This window comes from Lepisma saccharinum, chromosome 6, assembly GCF_977018435.1.
Source record: "Lepisma saccharinum chromosome 6, izLepSacc3.1, whole genome shotgun sequence".
NCBI lineage: Eukaryota > Metazoa > Arthropoda > Insecta > Zygentoma > Lepismatidae > Lepisma > Lepisma saccharinum.
The window spans coordinates 3,613,568-3,637,503 of record NC_139234.1 but is presented as its reverse complement, the minus strand read 5'-3'; the positions used below and the strand labels follow the sequence as shown (position 1 = coordinate 3,637,503).

The following is a 23,936-nucleotide window of genomic DNA, read 5'->3' as shown; positions in this document are numbered from 1 at the left end:
CCTCCCCGCAGCACTATGCTAAATCTTATCTGCAAAGGGAAATATACTGTTCTTGCCCCCCCCCCCCTGGTTTTGGAACCCAATCGCCGCCACTGCATTGGGCGTATAATTGTATGACATAGCTAGGCTAAAGTACAGAGCACATACATAATCAAGGTCACTGAAAACGAATCAGCCAAGGTTTTCCAAAAAAGTTAATAATAAACAATAAATAACTCTTTTTATTACCATGATAAAGGACTGGTTACACTGAGCAAAAAATTATCACAACACAAGTTAACACCTTAGTATGTAACTCATTTTAAGATATCTTATGGGATAATTGCGTGCAAAGAGCAGAACATTGCATGTATAGGCTATATGAAAATATTTCCAGAAATTCGAGTTTTAATAATGTACTTACCTTGACGCATACGCTACATGAATTTTGAACCCACGGAATGGATGCATAATATAAATGATACTATGAAAATTGTAAACCACATTTTACAAGTTGCGATTAGCCTTTCTGTGTATAAAGTGGAGTTAAAAGCAAAATTCAATTCAATTCAGTAGATGATAAAAAAAATTAGCAGGAAAGAGTAAAAATCCTTAGGTCTAAGTTCCACGCCCTCTACCAGATGTAAGAACGTGTCTTCTAGCTTGCCTCGTCGTGCCATCTAGTAGAGAAAGTATAGAGCGACCACAAGGAAAAAAAACTTGGACGAAAAGTCCCCGCACAGCTTTCCCTTCTTCCGTTCAGCTCGGGCCATAAGGAAGCATGCTCCACTCTCCCCTCCCCTCCACGCGGGAGCACGGTGCACAGGAGTCGCGGGTCTGCGCAGGTTTCTTTGCTTGTGCAATATGGCCACTCTATGTAGGATAAAGCTTTGTTTACATTCAGTAGTAGTACGTAATATCAGCGTGTTGTCATGGCTGATATGGAAGAAACTTTTAAATTACGCGATATTTTTAAATATTACGAATGTGATGTGAATTCCAGGGGGCTTTAACGAAGATTAAGTTGTGCTGAGAACGAATCATTTAATTATGATAGGCAAGAATATCACGAAAACACAGACGAAAGTAATGTATACGCACTGGTGCTGTGCTGTTTCATCTGCATCTCGGAAATGGATTGAAAATAAAGCAATTCACCTGTATTTGCAAAGCTTGGGCAGGAGAAAAATGTAAACATACCGTTGCAGGTATGGTTTAATAACACAATAATCATAATAGAATTCACAATTTCATCGAGGCTATCTTCACTGAAAAAGGTCTTACCGAATGAAACAGCAACATTTTCTTTTTCTGGTTACCTGTATGATTACAGACATTAAATAATTCTTGAATTATTTTCATCTTCGCACTTAATTGACTTGCATCTAGTCCAAATTTCATACATAATAGATAATGCCACCGACAAGGTCTGGGATACTCTTGTTTTCCGAAAAAAAATGTTTTATTCATAAAGAACAATTTGAAACTTTACTTTCATGGTAATAGAATCATTTTTCGGAAAATAAAGTGAACGGACTCGTGCATTCTTCGTAATTTCCTTACCGCATTTCAATGTTATCAGTCCATGCCAATCTCCTGTCAAACAATTCTGTTTTCCCTGATTTATTTACAAATTTCATTTTGTTGATTCCACGGGATGGAAACACAACATGTAGACTTTTCATTTATCCTGACACACAAAACGATTTGGAGCGAAAAACTGAACAGTAGACGTTACTCTTTCGGACACATTTCACATACTTTGAGACATCACACCGTATCCAACATAGAACAGTTCCGGAAAATCCCACCAGATGGCATATCGGATAATTTTAATCGCTAATAGCGTTCGCTTTACAAATTGCAGTTTGTTCTGTAGCGTTCACTACAAAATTCATTTTACAGAAATGAGAATAATCAATGAAAATCCTTAGATAATGTCTAATGAATCACATGAAAATGAATGAGTATTGTTGAGACAAATTCCATTATTTTAGCAACTTACCCGAAACTGGTACAGTCAAAGGCAAAAGAAATAGTAGGCGAATTCTCCAAAACCATTTTCATTCACTGTTTTCGCACACTGATGAAGATAATGAATTGAAATAAAACATCAATGAGCAGAGGACATCAGCAGCTTCGAATCAGCAGAATTCCATTCTTTAAAATGACACAGAATGTAGAACAACAAAGAATGAAAATAGCGATGGACAATTTGCCAAGTACATCCGTTGGCTATACCTAATCCACGGTATGGTGAAAATTTCAGAATAGGATTCTCGTTACTGTTGAATTGAAATATGTCGCGGTCTTACGGCTAAATCACATCCCTAATACAATTTTCTGAAACAAGTCTATAAGAACAAAACATTTTTTTATCAGATATTACGAAAGAACTATATGCCTGCATGAGAAATAATCTCAGTAAATCACATCAAAGCTATAAATTTGTGTGTGTACATAAATAATTTACTTCACTTTGTATCACAATTTAAATAAATTACAATAAAGCTTCTTTGAACCTTTTAAGAAAGTCTAAACATTCTTTCAAAATCTATAAATCACACTCGATTAAGTCATGTTGTCGATTATGGGAGCCTAAAGGCACAATATCATGTTAAAAGAAAAGCAGGATTATTCTCCATTGCTCATCCAAACTGTTTGGGAGGAAATCCCCAAGCAGAAAAACTACTTTTGGGGTATCCCATTGACGGGTATTGCATTGGTAGAGCAGTAGTAATCCTTGAAAACCCACCTGGGTATCGCGGGTAGTAGTAATACGGATAGTATTGGAACATCCTAGTGTAGCTTGGAGGTGGCGCCACCAGCGCGACTCGATCTGAAAGAGAAAAAAGTTGTGACGTGGTGCAAGCAGTGCAGACATCTGGTGGTGAAACATGCAAGCTACGTCTAGTCTGCGATCTAGGTGCAGTGTGCACTTCTGTGAATTAGTTCATTTTCTACTTCTGTCTCCCTTATTCAGCTAAATATCAAATAATTTACATATATGTATGTACATATTAACAACTTTTCAAGGATATATTTACATGGAATCATGTACAGCAATTACAGTGGTCATATCTTCCCCAAAATTCGGTAAACTATGCCAATTTATTATTTTTCATTTATGTCAAATTCATTCATGTTATGTTATATATTTGATTTCAGTATTATAAATATATGCATTGTAACTTTCATTCACCAGAGTTAGGTGGTAGAGCAGCCCAAGACAATCTCGCTCTGTAATAAATAAAAAGACTTTTCAATTCAATTCAATTCAATGGCAGAAGTTTATTCGACCATTATAATTCAATTAGATTTAGGATCTAGAGTGGCTGAAGTAGTTGAAGCAAACTGAATGAAAGTTTTGCCTAACTGTTTGCGTATACAGCTGCAAATTGCAAGCTTCCTCCCCCAAACGTGAACAGGTGGTGATCTTACATGCTGCTTATCGCAATGTTATTGGCCTCAGCCCCTGCCCCTGTGAAATAATTGGGCAAAACTTTGCATTCAATTCGCTTCAACAAAAGACTGTTGATCTCAAGTTTTCCGCAGCTCTACTGAGTATTCTAGCTATTTGTAATAATTCCTTCCAAGAGAAGAATGCATCTTGAGCGAATACTGATGTAGAGTCAGATTATTTTCATAACAACTCCAGCTGACCGCGCGAGTCCAGTTAGTGAGCCTACCAACAGTCCAGAGCGCGAGCAACAGGGATAGCGATAGGTGCTGGGTAGAGATGACGCTAGCGGCTCGTTTGTTGATTGGCTGCTCCGGGACTTATGACTCGCTCCAAAGCTGCCAATGCAAAACAGCCAGAGATGTTACGAAAGTAATCTCACTCTACACACTCGTTCCCAGCCCGAGCAAACCAGAACCTTCTCCAACATAGTTTCATTTGGATTAATATATAACTGCATTTTCTTGTTTTCACAATTTTCTTTCACATCCTCGTATGTGCATTCCCATTTCACAGACACTTATAAGTAGACCTCGGATTTTAGGTTTTTAACCTATTTTTTTCCTTTACAGGGATGTAAGAAATAATAAGTTATGCCAACGTTTGATTAAAAAACGCAACGACTGATGAAGTTTTATAGTGCCTAAAAAACCTATTTCGCTTGTTAGAACCTATTTTAGGTTTTTGCGCCTAAATCAAGCCCTTTTTTTAGGTTTTCATATATTTTAAAGGTTTTTATGTCAGAAAGAGGCATTTCTTTGTTTGGTCACGAAAAAAAAATAATGACGAACGTGTTTGAAACAACGTACTCTGTCGATTTCCCTTCCTCCAAGTTCATGGTGATTTTTCAAAGCTCTGAACAAAGCAAAATGTCTCGTTCCACTGTTACCTGTACAATCAAAAGTGGTCTGATCTGTGGTCTTGCACACTTTCGCGTCACTTCGGTGCTTTGTGGCAAACTAACATTTCAGCACTGAAGTTTGCACCACTGAATATGATTTTGTTGAAAGATTATTTTCAGCATATAAGATGATCCTCGCAGACAAAATTGCGGAGTTTGACTGTGGATAACATGAAAAAAGATTGTTGCCTAACTATACGGCGAAGAGTGGATTTTAGTAGCAAATTTCCAATGGTAAGTTCTGCCATCGCCGTAGGGTTAGGCAACACACATAACGTTATGCAAGATAGTGCGTATTTCAGGATATAGGTGACTGAGTATACCTAATCAGCATTTTTCAGGAATTTTAACTATTTTAAGTTCTTTTTGAACGGTACTTCAGGATTTTTCGGGCCTAACTTAATACTTTTAGGACCTATTTTACGATTTTTAGAACCTATTTTAAGGTTTCTCGAACGTATTTTAGGATTTTTAGGAAGCTAAAAATCCGAGGTCTACTTATAAGTAACAAACTGATTCATAGTTGTTTAAACCGTGTACGATAGAATTTTTATAGAGGTGGGACTGTCCGGACTCCGAAATATTCAACTAGCATGACAGACTGACTACATCGCAGGTATACTGGGATGTATAAATTATACTACACAAATTGACCATCCATTCCATTAATTTTTTATCCTACATGTTGCGATGGAATGGAATTGTATTGACAGATGCTTTCAAAGTTGTCGCCGGCGCATTGTTTCAAATTTTGCACCTCGCACAGCGTAAAGGAAGGTAAATAAACATAGCGATGAACGATTTGCCTGGAGTTATTCATGCACTCCACTACACGTGAGATGTAATCGTGGAGACTAATGAAGTGTTTTCTGTGGAGTGTGGTGCTGAGAATGCACAGAATTCTGGACGCTGCCAAGAAGGTAGGATAAGCGATTGGAATGGAAGTTTTAGCAACGTGGCTACGGTGAAGAATGGAGTGTGGGAAATGGACAGGAAAGTAAGAAATGAAACTGATTGGAAAAAGTGGGAAAAAGATAAAATTATCGAGAAGTAGTAGAAATTGGCTGGTACACCGGCTGAAAAGGAACTGCCCGCTAAAAGATGCGCTGGGATGGAAAGAATGGTTAACGAGAAAAGTCTGGAGAAGTTGATAGGCCATATTAAATTAAACTGATTCTACGCTGACATAAAACATAAGGCCCCAAGATCGGAAAGAATGGAAGTAGCAGTGGAAAACCTAACAACTAGGCAGAGAACAATGAATTAATGAAAAGCGACACTACATGGATTTCCGAATAATAGTATAATTTTGTAACAGTTTTTATGCAATCAAATTCTGATGTTGAATTAATATTAGAGAGGTTTGATTGTGAAACAGGCACTCCAAGAATTTGTAAAGACCTGCCATTTACATCATGAAAAATCCACACATAAAAAAGAGAGTTATACGAGTCCACCTGTATGTATGTATCTTGCTTTCTTGCCGGAGAATATTGTACCTAATTTATACGGCATATTTTGTTAAGATCATTTTGACAGTTCTTTTAACTCGTTCTTTCCAGAACGACAACTGATGTGGCAACGCCGTTACGTCTTGCATTGTAGCTGTGCCCAGCCATCGAGTTTAGGCGGAAAGGTTTCATAGAATTTTACGCAGTGACACGCCCAAACCAAGCATTAATGTCTCCAGAACATCGCAACAACATTATCGGCCACGGTTGACACAATCGAAACGACTGCACAAGGGCATTGACATTTGCCAAGGCTGAAAAATAATAAAAAAAGGAAGGCAAGAGCACAGGGCAACGCGTTTGGACACGGGAGGAGAAGAAATCGGAGGTAATTCTTCACACAACACCACAGCAACTCGCCATTTTATGCTTTACTGTCACCCCTTGCTCAGAGCTAGGCGTGTTGGAACAACGAAGAGAAGAATTTATTGATGTTCAGCCATCTTAGCACATTAAGGAGCGTCTACACCACACGGACATAAAACTCAGGCCAATGCACTGCAAACTTGAGAAATACAAGTACTGCTTTTTCTAAGTCGAGACATAACTGCAGAAATAAGTTCGTGTAAGTAATAAATACGCTTCTACCTATTTACATTTTATTGTATTTTTAATAAACAAAGCATTTGTCGCTTTCCTGTTTTCTTAGGTTAATCTGGACGACGATGATGTGTGGCGAATAGATGAAAAATATTAGGCTATTGATTGATTTATTTGTATTATTTTACTTCGCTTTTCTGCCTGTTTTGGCTGATCGCAATGACGGGGATGAAAGGCGATAAGATATAATTGATGGATGAACAATCACAACAAACATACATCAACAGGACACAAAACAAGTTCTACAGAGGATTATATTAGTTATACTAAATGGAAATGATATTGACATTTGAGTGTCTTCACTGAGAATCACCCCGTACGCACCTTGAAAAAGGATGAAGAAATAAGCACAATGAAATGCTCCTGTCTTACCTATAGGATTCGAACCAGGCACCGGGGCTTCACACACAGGCTGACATAAATTACTCTGGTGCACATTTCTCTTCTCTCTTATACTAAACTGAATTAAAAGTGATTGTTTGATTTGGTGTTTTAAGTCCACTTTATGCACAGTAAGGCTAATCGGGACTGGACCTACAGTTTAAAGTGGGATCCGAACCACGATGTGCCTCCACCGGGTATCGAACCCGGGACCCCTTCATTACAAGGCGATGACTTAGTAAGCTTGTATCGTCGGTGGTACTTCAATGATCAAATCTCCCCTTTACCTTTGGACACACACACAGTGTTGCCGTATAATAATGAATTTTTTTTCACGGAGTGTAGACGACATTTCGTTAGTTGCTTCAAGCACTGAAAACACATACATTTTACCCTACATGTACGGAACCTCGCGTCACAGATTCAATGTTGACTGACTTTCATTTTTCAGTCGGGTAATGCACTAACATTAGTATGCTACGGACAAACTGTAACCAAAGGTAAATGCCGAAATCATAAATATGTCACTGTTTGTGTGATTATTTTTTTTCAGTTCTTCCACCATATATCTTTCAATATACGTATATAAATATTGATTGCACATTGGCCACCAGAGAATTTCGGAAGGACTCTGCTTCGGTGGTCATGGCAACTAAGATTATCTCTTTCGATGTCTTTTACTCGCTCTCATTCTACCTCCTTTCTTCCTCTCTCGATTATCTTTCTCTGCTTCAATCGTTCCTCTTTCTATCTTTCCTTATATTCCTACCGAAATATCTTTCTACCTTTCTCCTTTTCCTTCATTTTCTATTTCTTCATGTGTTTGTCTCTTTTCTTTCTCCTTCCTCTGTATCTCATTCTATCAGATTCCATATTCATTTGTCTCTCATTTTCTCTCTCTCTCTCTCCCTCGCTCTGCGTGTGTGATTCTTCGATAGAGAAAATAGTGAAATAATGAAAATAGTCATGGACAATTTGCACGGTCATACTCATGGATCCCACTGTACAGCAAAATACGAAGATATGTCCAGCAGCAACAGCGACGTTGTCAACAGCTTGTTTTGAGTTTTCTTTTAATTCTTGAAGCTCTTATTGGGTCAAATAAAGTGCACGAACATGGTAATGGACAATTTGCACGGTAATACTCATGGATCCCACTGTACGAAAGCACCATCTTTCAACACTTTGTAATAATGCAATGAGCATTATAGTTGTCCTTCAAGCCGCAACGTAAATTCACAAATAAACGTATGTACGTTTATCTGTGATAAAATACACCATGGATTCTTATTAACGAACATTCCAAATCTAAATCTCTCAAACGCATCACCGACATGATTGACATTATCTTGTTCTCTTTGCTCAGTGCCTGACAACATCCTGGTGGGGCTTATAATTGGGAAAGGAAATGTTCCTTCAAACAGTCCACAGACTTGAGAGAATTTTTATGGACTCCACGGGGGCGCTGCTGAACCGTATGGGAGCCGTAATGCAAGCACATCTTGTCACGACTTCCGAGCTCCCCCACAGAGATACAGCGTGGGAGGTGGAAGGCACTCAACTAGATCCTCAACATGATTTCAGATCGTTCTTCCAAGTAAACGTCATAAGGTTCAACGAAATCATACATAAAGCGAACACATTCTAGTTAAGAAATTGTTTGTTTATATTTTTAAAACATGTTTGAGAATTAGATATATTCGCGAGGGATAAGAAGTCTAATAATATTTTTAGATATTTCCATGGTTTAGGTGGTAGAGTATCCGATGGTCGTGCCTCGTCCTATTCAGAAAATGTATTTCTGTATGTAGCGTAGTTTCTTTTTTCATCGCGGCTAATCGTGACGATGAGGATGAGAATGTCCATACTCGCACCAGAACTCGAACCCAGAAACTTCGGTGACGAAATCGAAAATGGACCACTTTTGCGCTCAGTCCTTTAAACGAATTGATGAAGATGCGCCTAAGACGGGTTTTTGGAGGTCCAAAACGCACCTGAGCTATCTTTGGAAATAATAATGCTAATAACAAACCATGAAAATTTGGTGTACTGTATCCACTTCTTATGTATCGCAATGTTCGCTAATTTCTCCATTTGTTGCTTAGATATGGACTAGGAGTGTTCTGTAGCAGTTGACTACGCCTTGATTTTAATGAAAAGTTTCTTAAAACTTTAAACTTACTCATATAATAAGAATATAGCTCAAACAGTCCACCAGCACTCGTTTAAAGTGAAAATGAATTTGATTTTGCCCTTCAGGACAGGTGAAAGCGTCACGAAATCACTAGATGAACTTGAATCGGACTATTTTCAATCGAAACTTAAAATATTCCTTTAGCATCTAAGCTCGTAACGCTTGTAGGTGTAAGTTTTAACTACACAATCAGATCGGAAAAGGTAGGATCGTGGCTGAGGTGGCTCAAAGGCTAACGATATTTTCGAATCAATAGAGAGCGTTGATGGAAACCACAGACTACTTGAATAAAAAAATAGATCTGCATCGAGGTCTTAGAGGCTACCTTGTATTCTGTGACTGCAAGTTGACCAAGTTAAATAAGTTACTTTTACCGATCCTGTACTAGCTATTTGCGTGATAAATTAGCATTCTCTCATAACATCCATATTATTATTATTGCACTAAAAAGTAAAACGATGTTACGAAAATAGAAATATAATCTTATATCTAGCTCATTTCTTGTTAAAATCCTAAAATATATTTTTAAAAGTTGTTCTAAAAAGGAAAGTGATGTAAATATAAATAGAAAAATGAAAGATTTACAGGATAAAGAAATTGGTATTGACAATAGCTAAAAATGAAGTCCACGATTATGCATTCGCAAACACTGTTATTACAAACTGATTCATCATAATCGAATTAATTAATTTCGACGAAAATAAATAAATGTCACAGTATAAAAAAAGTATTTTGTTGATTTCAATTTTAGATCAACACTTTCAGTAGGCAAGAACACCAACCCTCACTAAATAAATCCTTGTCAAGAACGTATTTAGGGGGGACCTCCCGAAAGACTTAGTAATTACAAAAATTAAATAATGAAATAATTAAACAACTAAAATTAAATAATTAAAATATACTTATTCTTTAACCGAGGGTTATTTATTTCCGCCAAACTTATTGGAAGGCAAGGATTATATTGTAATCATGACTTTGAATGACAGTACCAAAGAAGATTTATGCAAGATTTATTACTACTTACAACGTAACATTCATAGGTACCAGGAACTTTTTCGTCAACTGCATCTAACAACTTTTTTTAATATTTAATAAATATTCAATTCTTTATCTATTTGATATTAATTTTCTTGCCATGGCGGTTTTTTTGTACAAATTTTGCCGACAACTACACGTAAGCTAGATAATGAATGCATGCTGTCATATATCACTATTCTTGCACCATCCTTTTATCTATTCATGTAATATTAATTAATACTTTTTAATAATTTAATATAATAATTAATTTTTTTAAACATTTTTTTTAGACACTTGGTTCGGACCCCACCCCCTTCCCCCGAAACATATTTCTAGATACGTGTCTGATCCTTGGAGAAGGACTTTCTACATGCACCGTGCTTTCTTTTCCATTCACCGTTGACAGAAGACTATGCATTGTGTTTTCGTGCACGTAAAGGAACGACACTTATTTACAATATGTACAAAGGGTAAAAAGTGGAAATAGTTGTAAGATGTGTAAATACAAACAAAGCGCTCACCTCTAGTCACTTTTCCGAGCGAGAAGGAGAAGGTTTGTCTTGCAGACTTAACAGATTCTACCAGTGGCGTGCCCAGGGGGTGTTGTGGGGACATATCCCCCCACTGCCTCGCATGTCCTAAAAAAAAAAAGAAGAAGGTTCGATATGTGGAAAGATGTAAAGCAAAATATTGACAAATAAAAAAAAATGTAATTACCCCACTGCACATCTGGGCACGCTACTGGATTTTACTTACATTTATTTTTAAAATTTAGTAATTACTGACTGAATTCATTGTACAGAAGCGCAAATAAGTACATATCAATTAGCATGCTTGTAATAAATCTAAGAACTATACAGATGCCCCAGAAACGCCTGTGTTTTTTTTTAATTAAATGGAAAAAAAGATTATGTTAAAGGAGTTTTCTGTAAAAGTACATTGACAATAAAGAGTAAAAGTTCATAAACAGGGCTCTACAGAAGGTACAAAATCTTCGACTAAAGCAACCACATGCATCTACGTGGAATTCTGTAAGGTACAGTTTAGCAAGAATCTCGTGCAACTGATGCATCGAATATGTGTGTTATTTATGTTTATGTAAATGGTGCCACAGTGAAACAATTCAAATTCAAATATTCTTTATTCAAGGGCGAGGTTCAGCCTGTGGCTTGTCATTTTCTACAGTGTATGAACAATTTCAATGATACTGTGGATCTCACCACTACAAGTGTAATTTATTCCTACTAATATGAATTTAACATAGTTCATGGCGTCCTTTTTTCTGACCTAGTTAAGATTATCGCCTCAGCCAAAGATCCTTGAATAATATAGTTTCGAATCTCAGATAATTAACAGTAGGTCGCGTTCCAATTATTGTGTGTTCATAAATTGAATTCAATACCAAATTTATCTTCGAGTTACAACCTGGAATGGGAAAACAGGTTACCAACAACATTCTTGTTTTACTCTTAAAATGACGACCATCTTTAAGGTCAATTTTGTCTTGCAGCACGCAATAATACTAATAAACTTGTGTGCCAAGAAAATAATAGCCTTCATTTTTCTCGAAAGAAACTTTTGTTGTTAGTTTCACGCGAAGATTTGATCTTACACGAAACAATTGTCTTCTTGCGTTTCGGAAGCCTCAAATCGAAGGTCTTCCGAGGGACATGCTCTGTGCTGCCATCTGTGAATATTGCAAGACACCTCATCAGCCTTGACATCGGTGTGTGAATCATCTTAGAAAACAACTGGTCGAGCAGGGTCGATCCTTTAAATATCCCGCCGCTATTTGATTGTTAAACCGGAATAAGAGGTCAAACATATCAATAAATCAAACATATCAATAAATTTAAAAGAAAGGGGTTATCCTTACAATGATTATATTATTTATTTATTTATTTCCCTTCAACAGAGACAAGTCACCAATTACAGAAGGTATTATTACAGAGGCTATTATTAACAACATCCTAATTTCTATATATTGAGGCTAAATACGAAGCTGCGTCACGTTACGCGTTCTAATGTCTTGACCAAACGAACACGTTAGAATGCTGGATTTTTAAAAAAATATACAACATATTTCTACTGAATGACGCTATTCCATCCCTATTAGTATTAGTAAGTTGTATAAAGCAGCATTATCATTACTTTTACGTATCCCGAACAAAGTGGAGAATTCCTGATCAAGATTTCAAAGCATGAGAATAAATACTACGCTATACATTACAAAATTATACTATCTAATCCGCTCAATGTACGTTCGAATTATTAGCGTGGTTAGTATTGCAGAATACATTATGCAAATACAAGGCGTATAGATGCAGGAAGCTCAGTCAGACAGTTTCATTTGAGATAGATAAAGCGTGCTTCTTTTTTATTTATTTAGTAAGAAACGTGAGTTTTGCATGTCCTTCATTATCGACTTTTCAAGGAATAATTGTGTGGGGATTACTGAATAAGCAATACAAAACCATCCAAGGACCATAATCGCAGTAAATTCTTCCAAAAAAAGGTAGAATTATGTGTCAGTTTTATCAATTAAACGTGGTCGGTAGCTTGCGTAATTATCAGCTGCATTTTATTTTAATTTAACCATGATAATCTTGAAACAGTACAATTTTCGTAGAGAATCCAATTATATTCCACTGTTGATATTTTGCTAATTTTTCTAAAATTATTCGTACAGGATTAATGAAAATTGAGTGCATGTTCTGGCGTTATTTCTTGCCAACCAATGCGCATTTACTGTCAATAATTGGCAGAAGTGTATGTATATACCTTGAAGAGTGACGTATGTAAGAATTATGAGCCATGCAAAGGAAGCAAGCGAATTTTTGTTCAGTGGGATCCATGAGTATTACCGTGCAAGTTGTCCATGACTATTTTCATTAATTTTTCTCTTACATCCCATGTGTTTTTAAGCGATGGATTTTTATGTATGCTGGTGCAGAAGTTGTCAATAGCTTATTTTGATTTATTCGTAATTCTTGGAGCTCTTATTGGGACAAATAAAGTACACGAACATGGTGATGGACAATTTGGACGGTAATACTCTTGGATCCCACTGTACATGTGGCAGAGTTATTGCTAATTTTCTAACGAAGAACTAACCTAACCCCAATTCTATAAAAATTGTCCGGCAGTGGACAAATGGTTGAGTAGCTTACCTCCGAGGGACGTCTTGTAGATCGGGCTAGAGCTTCCTTCCCTGAACATGGGCTTCACAGGCTTGAAGTGGAAGAAGCTCGGGGAATATCCCGACGGACTTAGGGAACTGAACCTCTCTTCCCTGTCTTCCACGTAGAGGCCTTCCTTCCCCATGGCAGCCAGCTGCCTGCCCTTTGGCATGAACATCACCAAGAAGACGACAGCCGAATTCACCACAAGTCCAAAAGCAAGGCAGGCGTCTTGGTGCTGAGGAGGCACCACCAGCCCGGAGAGCACCCAGATGAGCCAGATGGGAATGGTGCACCCTATGGCCAGCCCGATGTACGTGGCTTCACGATAATTGTCCCTGATGCCTCTAGACTTCACCGCCAATATGGCCACGAAGAGAATGAGGAAGACAATGTATAGGAGTCCCAGAAGCATGTCCTGGTAAGGGGTTTGGCAGGTTGGGACGATGATTTCTTCAGCCGAGAGTATCTCTTCGAGGTTGCCGGCCGTGACGACGAGTCCGCCAGCCCCTAAACGAGCTTTAGCACCTCCGGGCACCGGGATATAGTTCACTATCGGCGGAGTGTTGATCAGCCATTGCACGCCCACTGCGACTTGTATGAGGACCGAGAACAGAAGGAGAAGGGACTGATAAGGCGCCGGCAGATAAACACCACCGTTCAAGCTGATGAGAAACACGCACTTGACCAGCATCGTGGCGAACACTAATGCGTACGAGAACCCGACACCGAATCTAACAGCGGTGCAGGTTATCACCGTAGGGTTCATGGAGAACACCACCCCTAGAGCAGAGCACAAGAAGAGTCCTAGGAGAAGCATCTGTCCTAGAAACAAGTGTCTCCTGCTGGGGCTAGTCCTGGAAGCCTTGCAGATCACAAACACCTCGAACATCACCATCACAAACATACACACACACGATAGCACGAGCAGGGGTATGACCCACACCTCCTCTCTCAGAAAACTCGATGAAGAGTCGCTGATAGTCCTGTTGAAGCTGCCTATAGGCTTCGGGCCTATTACTATAGTCTCGCAGCTGGAGGAACCCTTCGGGCAAGACCTTTTAGGGACCACCGCACCACCGCTGGTCTGCGGTTTCTGGGTACTCTTGTCCGGGACGAGGAAGAACTCGGTACTCATCTCCAGAGCGGATGCTGTCACCATGGAGTTGTTCCGGAGGTACTTCAGAAAGTACCGGATGTTCTGCGTACTCAACTTCTTTCCTACCGGAGAGGTCGCGTTTTGAAGTTTCTGAGCTGACGATGTCCGTTCCAGCTTGTCCCTGGCGGCTGCGGACAATACAACGGACGCCAGGACGAGACAGCATACCTGCAGCGTCCGCGTCCCTATACCCGTCCGGTTTTTCATGGCTGACGGCCTTCTCCTTGTTTCTAAGATCCTTGGTCAGAGGTGATGGTCGGAAACCGCCGTTGAAACCCAACGCCGCCGTGGCAGCACCTGCAACGAAAGGAACAAAATAATTAGCACTTCACACAGCGACAATTATGAATGAAGCATCACAAAGTTAAAACACACATTTTGATCAGGTTTCATGACTTGCTATACGCTAGTTTCAGTTTTTTTTAAAAAAAGTTACTCGACTAGTTCAATAAGGATGCATCTCAATATTGATTAATCTGACTTGTCTAACTAGCGGACCAGGCACGACAACCGACGAAGCTCAATAATGTGGAAGAATTTTGGTGCCTAACGCCAGAGAGGAACTCCCTTCAAACTTCTTCCCAACAGCTTGATATCTACTACACTACATATAAGTTATTGCGTGCTTAACTAACACTATTTGGAAATAGAAACGATTATATGCACAATATGTTCACCGAAGTGTTCACCCATTTCATTTTAATTCATCGAAAAATCAGATATGGGTAAGTAACATTTGGATCACTCTGTAGCTATTGAGAGAATTAGAAGCCGTCTTACTCAATTTTTTAAAGTAGTATTGCTAACATGAAAACCATAACTTATAATGACACAGGAATGTTTAGCACTGACATGATTTTTAATGCACTTTACTAGGTAATGCTGTGCAGAACTGTATACATTAATGGCGTACGTCATAGTGCAAAAATTTTCACAAAATAACCAAATTCGAAGTTTTGTAAATGGTGCCATATGGAACTGTGATATGCGGGAGGAAGTGTGCTTGCGTAAATGAAATAATCGCAATTTACAAGAATCAAACGTTACTGGAACTCTTGCAACATGTAAGGTTTGAAAATTGTCACTGTAACACTGGTAAAAAGGATCTGGATCACAAACGAATGAAAAAAAAATTACTACACTACTTTTCGCAGCGGAGAAACTTGTATATTCCCGCTTTTATTAACCTACCGGTCTATTCGGCAGGATGCCGAGTTGGCCTGAAGCCGGACGCTTGTATATCCAACATCGTCACAACCTGATGCGGGAGTTAGATCCTTCTCTTCCCAAACACGTCTTAGCAGCCTCACAATCCCACACGGTGTGAGCAGCCGTCGAAGCACGTATTCAATGATAACACTCCCACCCATCACAAAAAGGGGACCGTGTGAGGGAACAGAATTTCAATTGGCGCTTGTAGGATTTTCCCATGCTGCCATCTTCTGTTTGTTTTTTTGTTTCTAGGTCGCGGGCTACTGTCACATATACTTGGGAGAATTCCGAGCTCAGTTGCATAAATAATATCCATTTCTCACGTTACAGTGTGTCGATTATTCTTCCAGGTTGCTCAACTAGTGTGCTTCCAACAAGGCGTATCTGGAGGTCACAGTTCTCACAATAATATCCAATAATCGTTACATATTTGTTATGGACGTGACCTTTTAGAACACTGACCTTTGAATTTGAAAATAGGGATGATCAAAGTGTATATATACAGGTCGCAGTGGCGGCGATTGGGTCCCAAAACCCCAAAAACCGGGGGGGGGGGGGGCAAAGACAGTACATTCCCCTTCGTAGATAAGATTTAGCATAGTGCGGGGCCAAAAGTGGCGATAACTGGGGGGGGGGGGCAACTGCCCCCTCGCCCCCCTAATCGCCGCCACTGTACAGGTGAATCAATCATTAGTACTGGACTGTTGAGAAATGACGTCACAGTGGATATACGTTAGCTTAGAAAGGTTTTAGAAAAAAGGAACAACATACAGACTATGAAATCATTGGCAAATACTAAACATTGTAATTGCTCTAAAGAAATACAAACGTGACGTATAACAATTCAATACAATGTAGCTATTTTGCTAATAGTTTACTATTTTCAAGGTCACAGGTGATGTCAAATTTAGAAAGTAGCATATAGCCTATGTAGATGGAGTTAAATAAATCAAACTTTATGACCAATTATTTGGTTATGCCCACTTTATGCACAGAGAGGATAGGCAGAACTGGACTTGCCATTCCTAGCGGGATTCCAAATAACCAAAGAAATGAAAACTGAAATGAATTGCTGAAATTTCGTTTCTGTAAATTGCCATGTCTAAACTGATATTTTAGCCACGATACGCATGACTAGATTACGAGGGCGCAATCATCTAATCATGAAATGCCCTACACTTCGAATAAATTGCCAACTAACAGAAGGGTAAAAAAGGATCGTCACATGAATGTATAAATTTAAGTGATTGCGGAGTACCCAAAAACATCTACTGTAACTATAAAATGCATCTAAAATTAAGCGATCACCCTAGAAAATGTCTGAAACTATCACTGAACCTAACCTTTTTTAAAGAAATGGTCATCCACCTCTGACGAGACAAGAGAAGTTCGTTCGTTAATCTGCCACCGGGGCGCCACTGTCAATTGAAGAATCATCTTGCAAACCATCCAAGAGCGGAGACAGAAGGTGCTGAATGTATTTTCCAATTACCAAAGCATGTTCAGGCGTGCCGCCCAAATTGCAGACTATGGTGCAGAGTAAATACGCTCTTCTGCCGAGAGAGACGTCACGCTTATGCAAAGACCACAAAACCAACAAACGGAGGTCGTGGAACCACCGCGTGTTGGGTGAGCAAAGGTCAATTCCCCGGGCTTGTCTGGAGGAAGCTACTGAGGCTGGAGGCATGTGGGGTGGAGACTAGGTGCATAATGGATGTGCTTTATACACCGCCATGGCTTCCGGTTGGCTCGATGTTAGGAAAAATTCCCCGAAATCAGAAACATTTTCCCTCTAATGGAAAAAATCCCTCCAAAGGCCTTCTAAGTTCTAAAAAACCTACAAATATTAACCTTCCTAAACATTAAAAATCCTTCTCAAATAAATTTCGTCTACATGCCAAATACATCCTTCACATTTTAGTTTATGTTATTATTCTTTACTGTTACTTCCATTGTTATTACTAGGGAGGGGAAGTTGATGACCTAAAAAATATAGGTATATGACCGATAGAATGTCCTCAAAATGGGAAAAATGACGTAAAAAATGCAAAAAATGACCATTAGATTTGTTAGTTTCAGATTAAAAATTGAAATGAAAATAAAATTAAACAAAATGCAATCTTCCTTTCAAACAAAAGAGGCACCAAATGATACCACATGCACATTCGATTAAAATATGCAACGAGGATTTTCAATGGAAACAGGGTCTGGCCAGCGTATTTCCAACCTCTCCTTATCTGATCTTAAATCTGAGTTTGCCCCAGACGGACACCTGGTGGTTTCCCCGACACAACAAAGACTGTCACCAGTTCAGCATTTCTTTTGCTCGTAAATTGCAATCCTGCGAGATATATATATAGGCCTATCTATGTTCACCTTGGTGAAAAGACTAAAGAATATTACCAAAATGAAAGGAGTGACAAAATATGACGAAACAATACACCGAATATTGCGAAAAATGACGGGAAAATGACGAAAATCGGGGAAAATTACCTAAAACCTGAAAATTGCCAAAAAAATGCACTTTAAAATGAACTTTTTTGGGTTCTAGACGAAGTGTAATACTGTGTATATTTAATGGGCATCGTGTCTGAGATGTCAGAAAAAAGATGACATTTCATCAACTTCCTCTCCCTGGTGATTACATTCCAATGTAAAATGGCCTGGTAAATAAATAAATAAAATGAACAAATAAAAGGTGGCCTCAGTGGCGTGCTCTTCCTTCATCAATTTCATCATATAATCGCTCATTTTTCATCGTCGCGATTAATCAAAGGTGGAAGAAAAAGCAAAGATAATTAACAAAAAGAAATCTTTCAAAATAGAGCCCTTCCCAAAACGGGCGAAAAAGCCTGAAAAGAATACAATTTCACGTCAAAATATAGCAGAAAAATAGCACGGGACACGTATATTCCCATGAGTGTAGAAATATATCCCTTCAGTAAAAATTGTCTTCTTAATTGGGAAAAATTAAGTGAAGTAAAGATTGTGGACTTTGAAGAAAAACTATGAAAACATCCTACAAGGGAATTTCTCCAAATGTTTCCGCATCGAAGTGTTTTTTTTTTTCGAAAGCAATATTTATTAAAAATATTGTCAGTTGGCAATTTTTGTGTCGAATTATAGGAAAATAAAATTTTAAGAGGTAATTTCTACGCATACTCTGAATTTTCAGGAATTGAGGTACAGGAAAAACATACTATTTTAGGGTTTCTACTCAATTCATCTTTAAATTTTAAAAAGAGAATGAAGGTGAAATAGTCCTTAATTGTGGTAGAACATAACATGAAGATTTTATTGAAAAGCTTTAATGAAGCAACTTCTAAAGAGGGAAAAACAGTGTTCTGAAGGGAATTTTCGGCAAGCGCCGTCTGTGCAATTGAGCAAGGCGCAGGTCACGATGTTTTAAGAACGTTCCGAGTTTCGTGAGTCGCTCCATCCGACGGAACCTGTCGGGAGTCAACGAGGGACAGCTCTTCTCGTTTGAGCGATTGCACACTCCACGCGTAAGAGGTTACACACAGGAAGCGGTTACTCAGCTTCTTGTTTCGTCTAGCTTCCTCCTCCCTCGATTTGCCATTCTCAATGTGGCGAAATATCTGCATCAGGAGACGCAAAGGTCTACGCAGCTAAAATCAGCCTTAATAGAATCATCCACCAAATAAAAATTCTGAAGGCCCCTAAGCTTCAGCACTAATGTTGTTTCTTATTACTATTATTAAAGTAATATTAATAAAGAAAATTACAAAAATTGCATCTGGAGACTACTTTTTGTTTAAAAAAATACAATATTTAGATATTTATTTGACTCCAAATTAATATATTGAATTAGTAAGAAATTATTAAATTTAAAAGAAATTATATCAAAGAGTTTGCAATAAACAAACAAGGCGATGAAACTGCAAAAACATTAACAGATTGAGGCAACCTATTTATTTGCGTACGATTATGATCAAATACATGGCAATGTTGCAGGTTTAAACCTTCGAATGCCTGCGTCTGTATGTAAATAATGATTCATTTGGGTCATTTTACCTCGTTTTTCTCCCACTTTTTAGCTAATCGCGAAGACGAGAATGAGTGATGACCATGCCCAGGCCGCGATTCGAACCCGGAACCCCTGGCGTCGTAGCGCGATGTGCTAACCACTCCGCCACGAGTCTGGCATAGCACTCCTCTGACACGAGTTGACAGTACCTCGTAATTTCGAAAAAAAATTCATGAATATGTCACAATTAATTCTTTAAATCGTCCTGTAATGAACACAATCCATAAACAATTATCATTCTTTCATCAATTCGATAAATACCGATGGAGACCATCGATACAAATTATTGCAAACTATTCCAAAACTGTCTTTTATTCAGGTTTTTTTTTTCTTCGTACAAAAAAAATTTCACACCTTAGTAACTTCTCCCTTATACGGAATGTTCATGTAGAGAATCTGTTACAAACAGTATTTGTTTTTTTGTTTCTTTTTTGTGATTGTGTATGATTTTGTATGCTTGGGTTTCTTCCATGGTTCTGTGTAGCTCATAAGAGCCAATAAGGTTTGAACTTTCAGCCCTCCCCCATGCGACGAGGGAGGAAGTATAAATATGGCCTCTGACAGAGGACAGGGGGAGTGTGTTTATGAACTGGATAGCAGAAGGGAGAGCGATCTTCGGGCTCCAGTGGCCTCCTTGAGAAAAAGCATCCTGAGGCAGTTCTGCCAATGCTTAGCTTCCACTTGGCAGTTCTGCCGTGGGGCTCAAGTTAGAGGAATGTAAATAATGTAAATTAGAGAATTATTGGAAGAATCCGAGCCTTGTTTTGTTAAATTGTAAATAAATTTATAAAGCCCATTTCTGCGAGTTTTCAGCAATCACCCTGCAACATTAATTCAGTAAGTTCTTGCCAGTGATTGATTCTTTGGTTCCGAGCGCTTTGGTGAGGAACGGGATGGGAACCCAGGACTAACGAGCCTATTTAGTTGTTTATTTGGGTTTTTCCTGCCAGAAGCGGCCCGCTAACGGTGGAGTGTTGCGGAACAAATCATTGTCTTGTTTAGTGTTTAAATAACATACACATAGACAACATTAATAATACCCAGTGCAAGGTCTCTATCGCTTTTTGCACAAAAGTTAAGTACGTTTAAAATCTCCGTGTACACCGTGTACAATGAAAATAAATTTGAAAAACAAAAAAATAATAACTAGCAGGAAACATCGACCTCTTAGAAGAAAGACAATGATAGGGCAGAATAGAATCGATGGAATGGACGAATTTTGCTCTCTTTGGAGTACAGTGGGATGCATAAGTAGGCTACTGTCAAGCACTAGGTATATCTCCTTTGTTTTACCGAACGAGGGCTTCAAAAACTCAAGCAAAACGCCAAACAAGCCACTGACAACCTCTGTGCCAGCCATACGTAAACATCTATTCCTTAAAAAACACGTAGGATGCAGGAGAAATATTAAGGAGCATAACCATGCACAATTTGAATAGAAATACTTGCATATCCCACTGTACAATGGAAGATGGTGGATAGATATCTGAAGTAGGATCGCACGGGCAATGGAGAGCTTTTACCAGAGGAAACAATTATTACCCTCAAGGATCTTAAGGTAGAGGATCCAAAATGCATTTGTCTAGAACACAGCACTATAAGGATTCCAAACATGGACAGTGGCTGAAGTTGAAAGGAAAATACTGGAAACCAGTGGGGAAAGCCAGTATTTTTCCCTTTGTATATTAGGTATAGCATAGTGCGGCGACAAAAGTGGCGAAAAGTGGGGGGGGGGGGCAACTGCCCTAATCGCCGCCACTGCTGGAAACCTTCGAAATGTGGAGTTACAGGAGAATGGTGAAGATCACATGGGTGGACAGAGTAACACTCGAAGATGTCTTGAGTGAGACGGTCACACAACAAGATAAGCCTGTGAAATTCAATGGTCCAGAGAAGATGCGAGATGCTTGTAAAGACCAAGTTCAACAAAATTGTTCACTAAGGCAGTTGCAGCAAGATAAACACGACTAGGAAATCATCCAGTGACAAAAGAAAAGAAGAAAAACAGCAATTAGCCTGTGAACTCCGTTTCCTTTGTTTCACGTCGCGCCAAGAAGATTAGTTCGAAATGGGCTCGGGCATAAATTCAAGAGATTGCAAGACCCAATTGTTGCATGTACAATGCATTTTTCGCACGCACAGGAAGAGAATGGGAAGTGTGTATAATCATAATTCTGTCTCCTTCTCTCTCTTCCTCCACCCACATTCCTTACGAAAGCCTGGTGGGAGAGAAGGGGGTAATTCTGCTATGTAGATCGGTGCTAAAAACCGGATGTTTCTGTAGTCATTATGTGAATGCGGTCTCATTCCTCACTCAAAGTGGGCAAAGAGGTATCGAGGGAATGCATCTGGAGTCATGGTTCAGTGTCAACATCCACACCTACTATCTTGCTGATCCACAGTTTAACAAATTGTCACGTTTGTAATCAATGGCAACTGAGTTTGGTTGAGTGTTGCTTTAAATCCACTTTATGCACAGATTCGCTAATCGGGACTGGGCCCTGAGTTTAAAGTAGGATCAAAACTACTTCGGGTATCGAAACCAGGATCCCTTGATTACAAGTTGACGACGTTATCACTACGCCTCAGATAGGGCCTCAATGGCAATTGAATTACGTATAATAATTTACATACTGTTTACTTACATTTAAGTGCTCAATGCTTTGAGTAGCCAATCAAAAACAGTCCTAATCAAGATATCAACAGATGTGACGGCAGATGTGATATTTTCGTCAAGCCAGAGACAAGATAGCTTCCCACTAACCAAGAGCTTACACAGAATTTTCCATCTGGAAGAGTGCGAGGGTAAATTTAGAGTCAAATTGCCTTAAATTGTGTTTCTGTGAAATATTTTAGACGGGTGTTGAGAAAATTTGAGGGATTTTTTTTATTTGATTTAGTTGTGTGTTTTAAGTCCACTTTATGCACAATAAGGCTAATCGGGACTGGTCCTACAGTTTAAAGTGGCACCCGAACTACTTGTGCCTCCACCGGGTATCGAACCCGGGACCCCTTGATTTCAAGGCGACGACGATACCACTGGGAGGCCCAAAATTTGAGGGATGTTTGAGGGTGGGTGAGGGATGAAGTACTGCATTGATCAATTACATCACCAACCATGGGTTTGTACCGAGACGGGCTTTTAAGAATCGAGACGACGACTAGGCCAGACCCTTCGAGATTAGCCGGGACGAGACAGAACTAGAAAGCTGAAACGAGACTTAAGGTCAGAGAATCTCTGCCTCGTTGGAAAGTTTGATGTGATATTGAAAAATTTACCTAAAATAAATTTACTGAATTGTGCGTCTTCTATAGATCTAAAGAGCGGATAGCTAAGTCATTTTGTTTATAATAAGCATAGGCGTAGCTACGGGGTGTGCCGGGTGTGCCTAGGCACACCCTAATGGGATGCTTTATCAAAGAAAATTCAAGACAGATACTTCAATAAGAGAGAAAATAAGCGGCAGTTTGTAAGAAGTTGAAAATGTCATTACTTGGTACAAACGTGTGCATTATCGCTGATGATACGGGTGTTTATAGATTTTCGATTTTTTTATGTCATTGGAGATAGAAGATATTTACTGCATTCTACTCTGTACCACAGCGCTTTTCTTCTATAGCGGTCACAAGCTGCACGTGTGAGAGAGCTTTCTCCAAGCTTACCCAAGTTAAAACTAAATTAAGAGCAACTCACAAGCAGAATTGATTGGAAGCCCTGCTCTTGCTATTTGTGGAACATGAAAAAGCTTAGTCTATTGATGTAAATGAAGTTATTGATGAGTTTAAGAACATTGTACTTTTGACAGACGTCTCTTGTTATAGATGACGTGTATTTTGATGTATTTGTTTGTAACATTTATGAACATTTTTTGTGTGTGTAATTTCTATGCAATTTATTTTTTTTCTACTACATATATTCAGAAATTTGAACACTGTGATTTAGTGAATTTATATTCCTTTACAAACATCAGTGCAGTTAAAGAGCCAAGTGATTGTGTTGCAAAATATGCTATTAAAAAGGTACAAGACCTCATTTTTTTCTTTTTGCACACCCAAATATAAAGTTCTAGCTACGCCTATGATAATAAGTACAAAGTCAATCCATTGGTGGCAATTGTGATCCTGTGTCGGATATACGTATATTCGGGATAACATTAGGATTTTAGAGGGTTTTCATGATGAAACGAGGCGTTTGCCTTAATATCCTCTACACGCTGTGAATGTTTGTTCGGTGACACGGTGTGTATGTTGTTTATACTACATACACATGATCCCTCGAGACGAAACCAACCAAG

At 38.8% G+C, this 23,936-nt stretch overlaps 1 protein-coding gene across 8 annotated transcripts in view; it reads right to left on the bottom strand.

Moving 5' to 3' along the window:
* The window catches only part of LOC145988509 (uncharacterized), a 244,692-nt gene that overhangs the window by 15,468 nt on the left and 205,288 nt on the right, over positions 1 to 23,936 (bottom strand). For 5 of the 8 annotated variants that reach the window (XM_083123381.1, XM_083123379.1, XM_083123383.1 and 2 more), the window contains 3 exons: positions 13,214 to 14,678; positions 10,565 to 10,681; positions 2,735 to 2,818 (listed from right to left, as the gene is read on the bottom strand). In XM_083123381.1, coding sequence (XP_082979507.1) covers positions 2,735 to 2,818; positions 10,565 to 10,681; positions 13,214 to 14,588 — 1,576 coding nt within the window. In that variant the 5' untranslated portion in view covers positions 14,589 to 14,678. The remainder of the gene's footprint in view (positions 1 to 2,734; positions 2,819 to 10,564; positions 10,682 to 13,213; positions 14,679 to 23,936) is intronic. The other 3 variants (XM_083123385.1, XM_083123386.1, XM_083123387.1) reach the window with 3 other exon arrangements.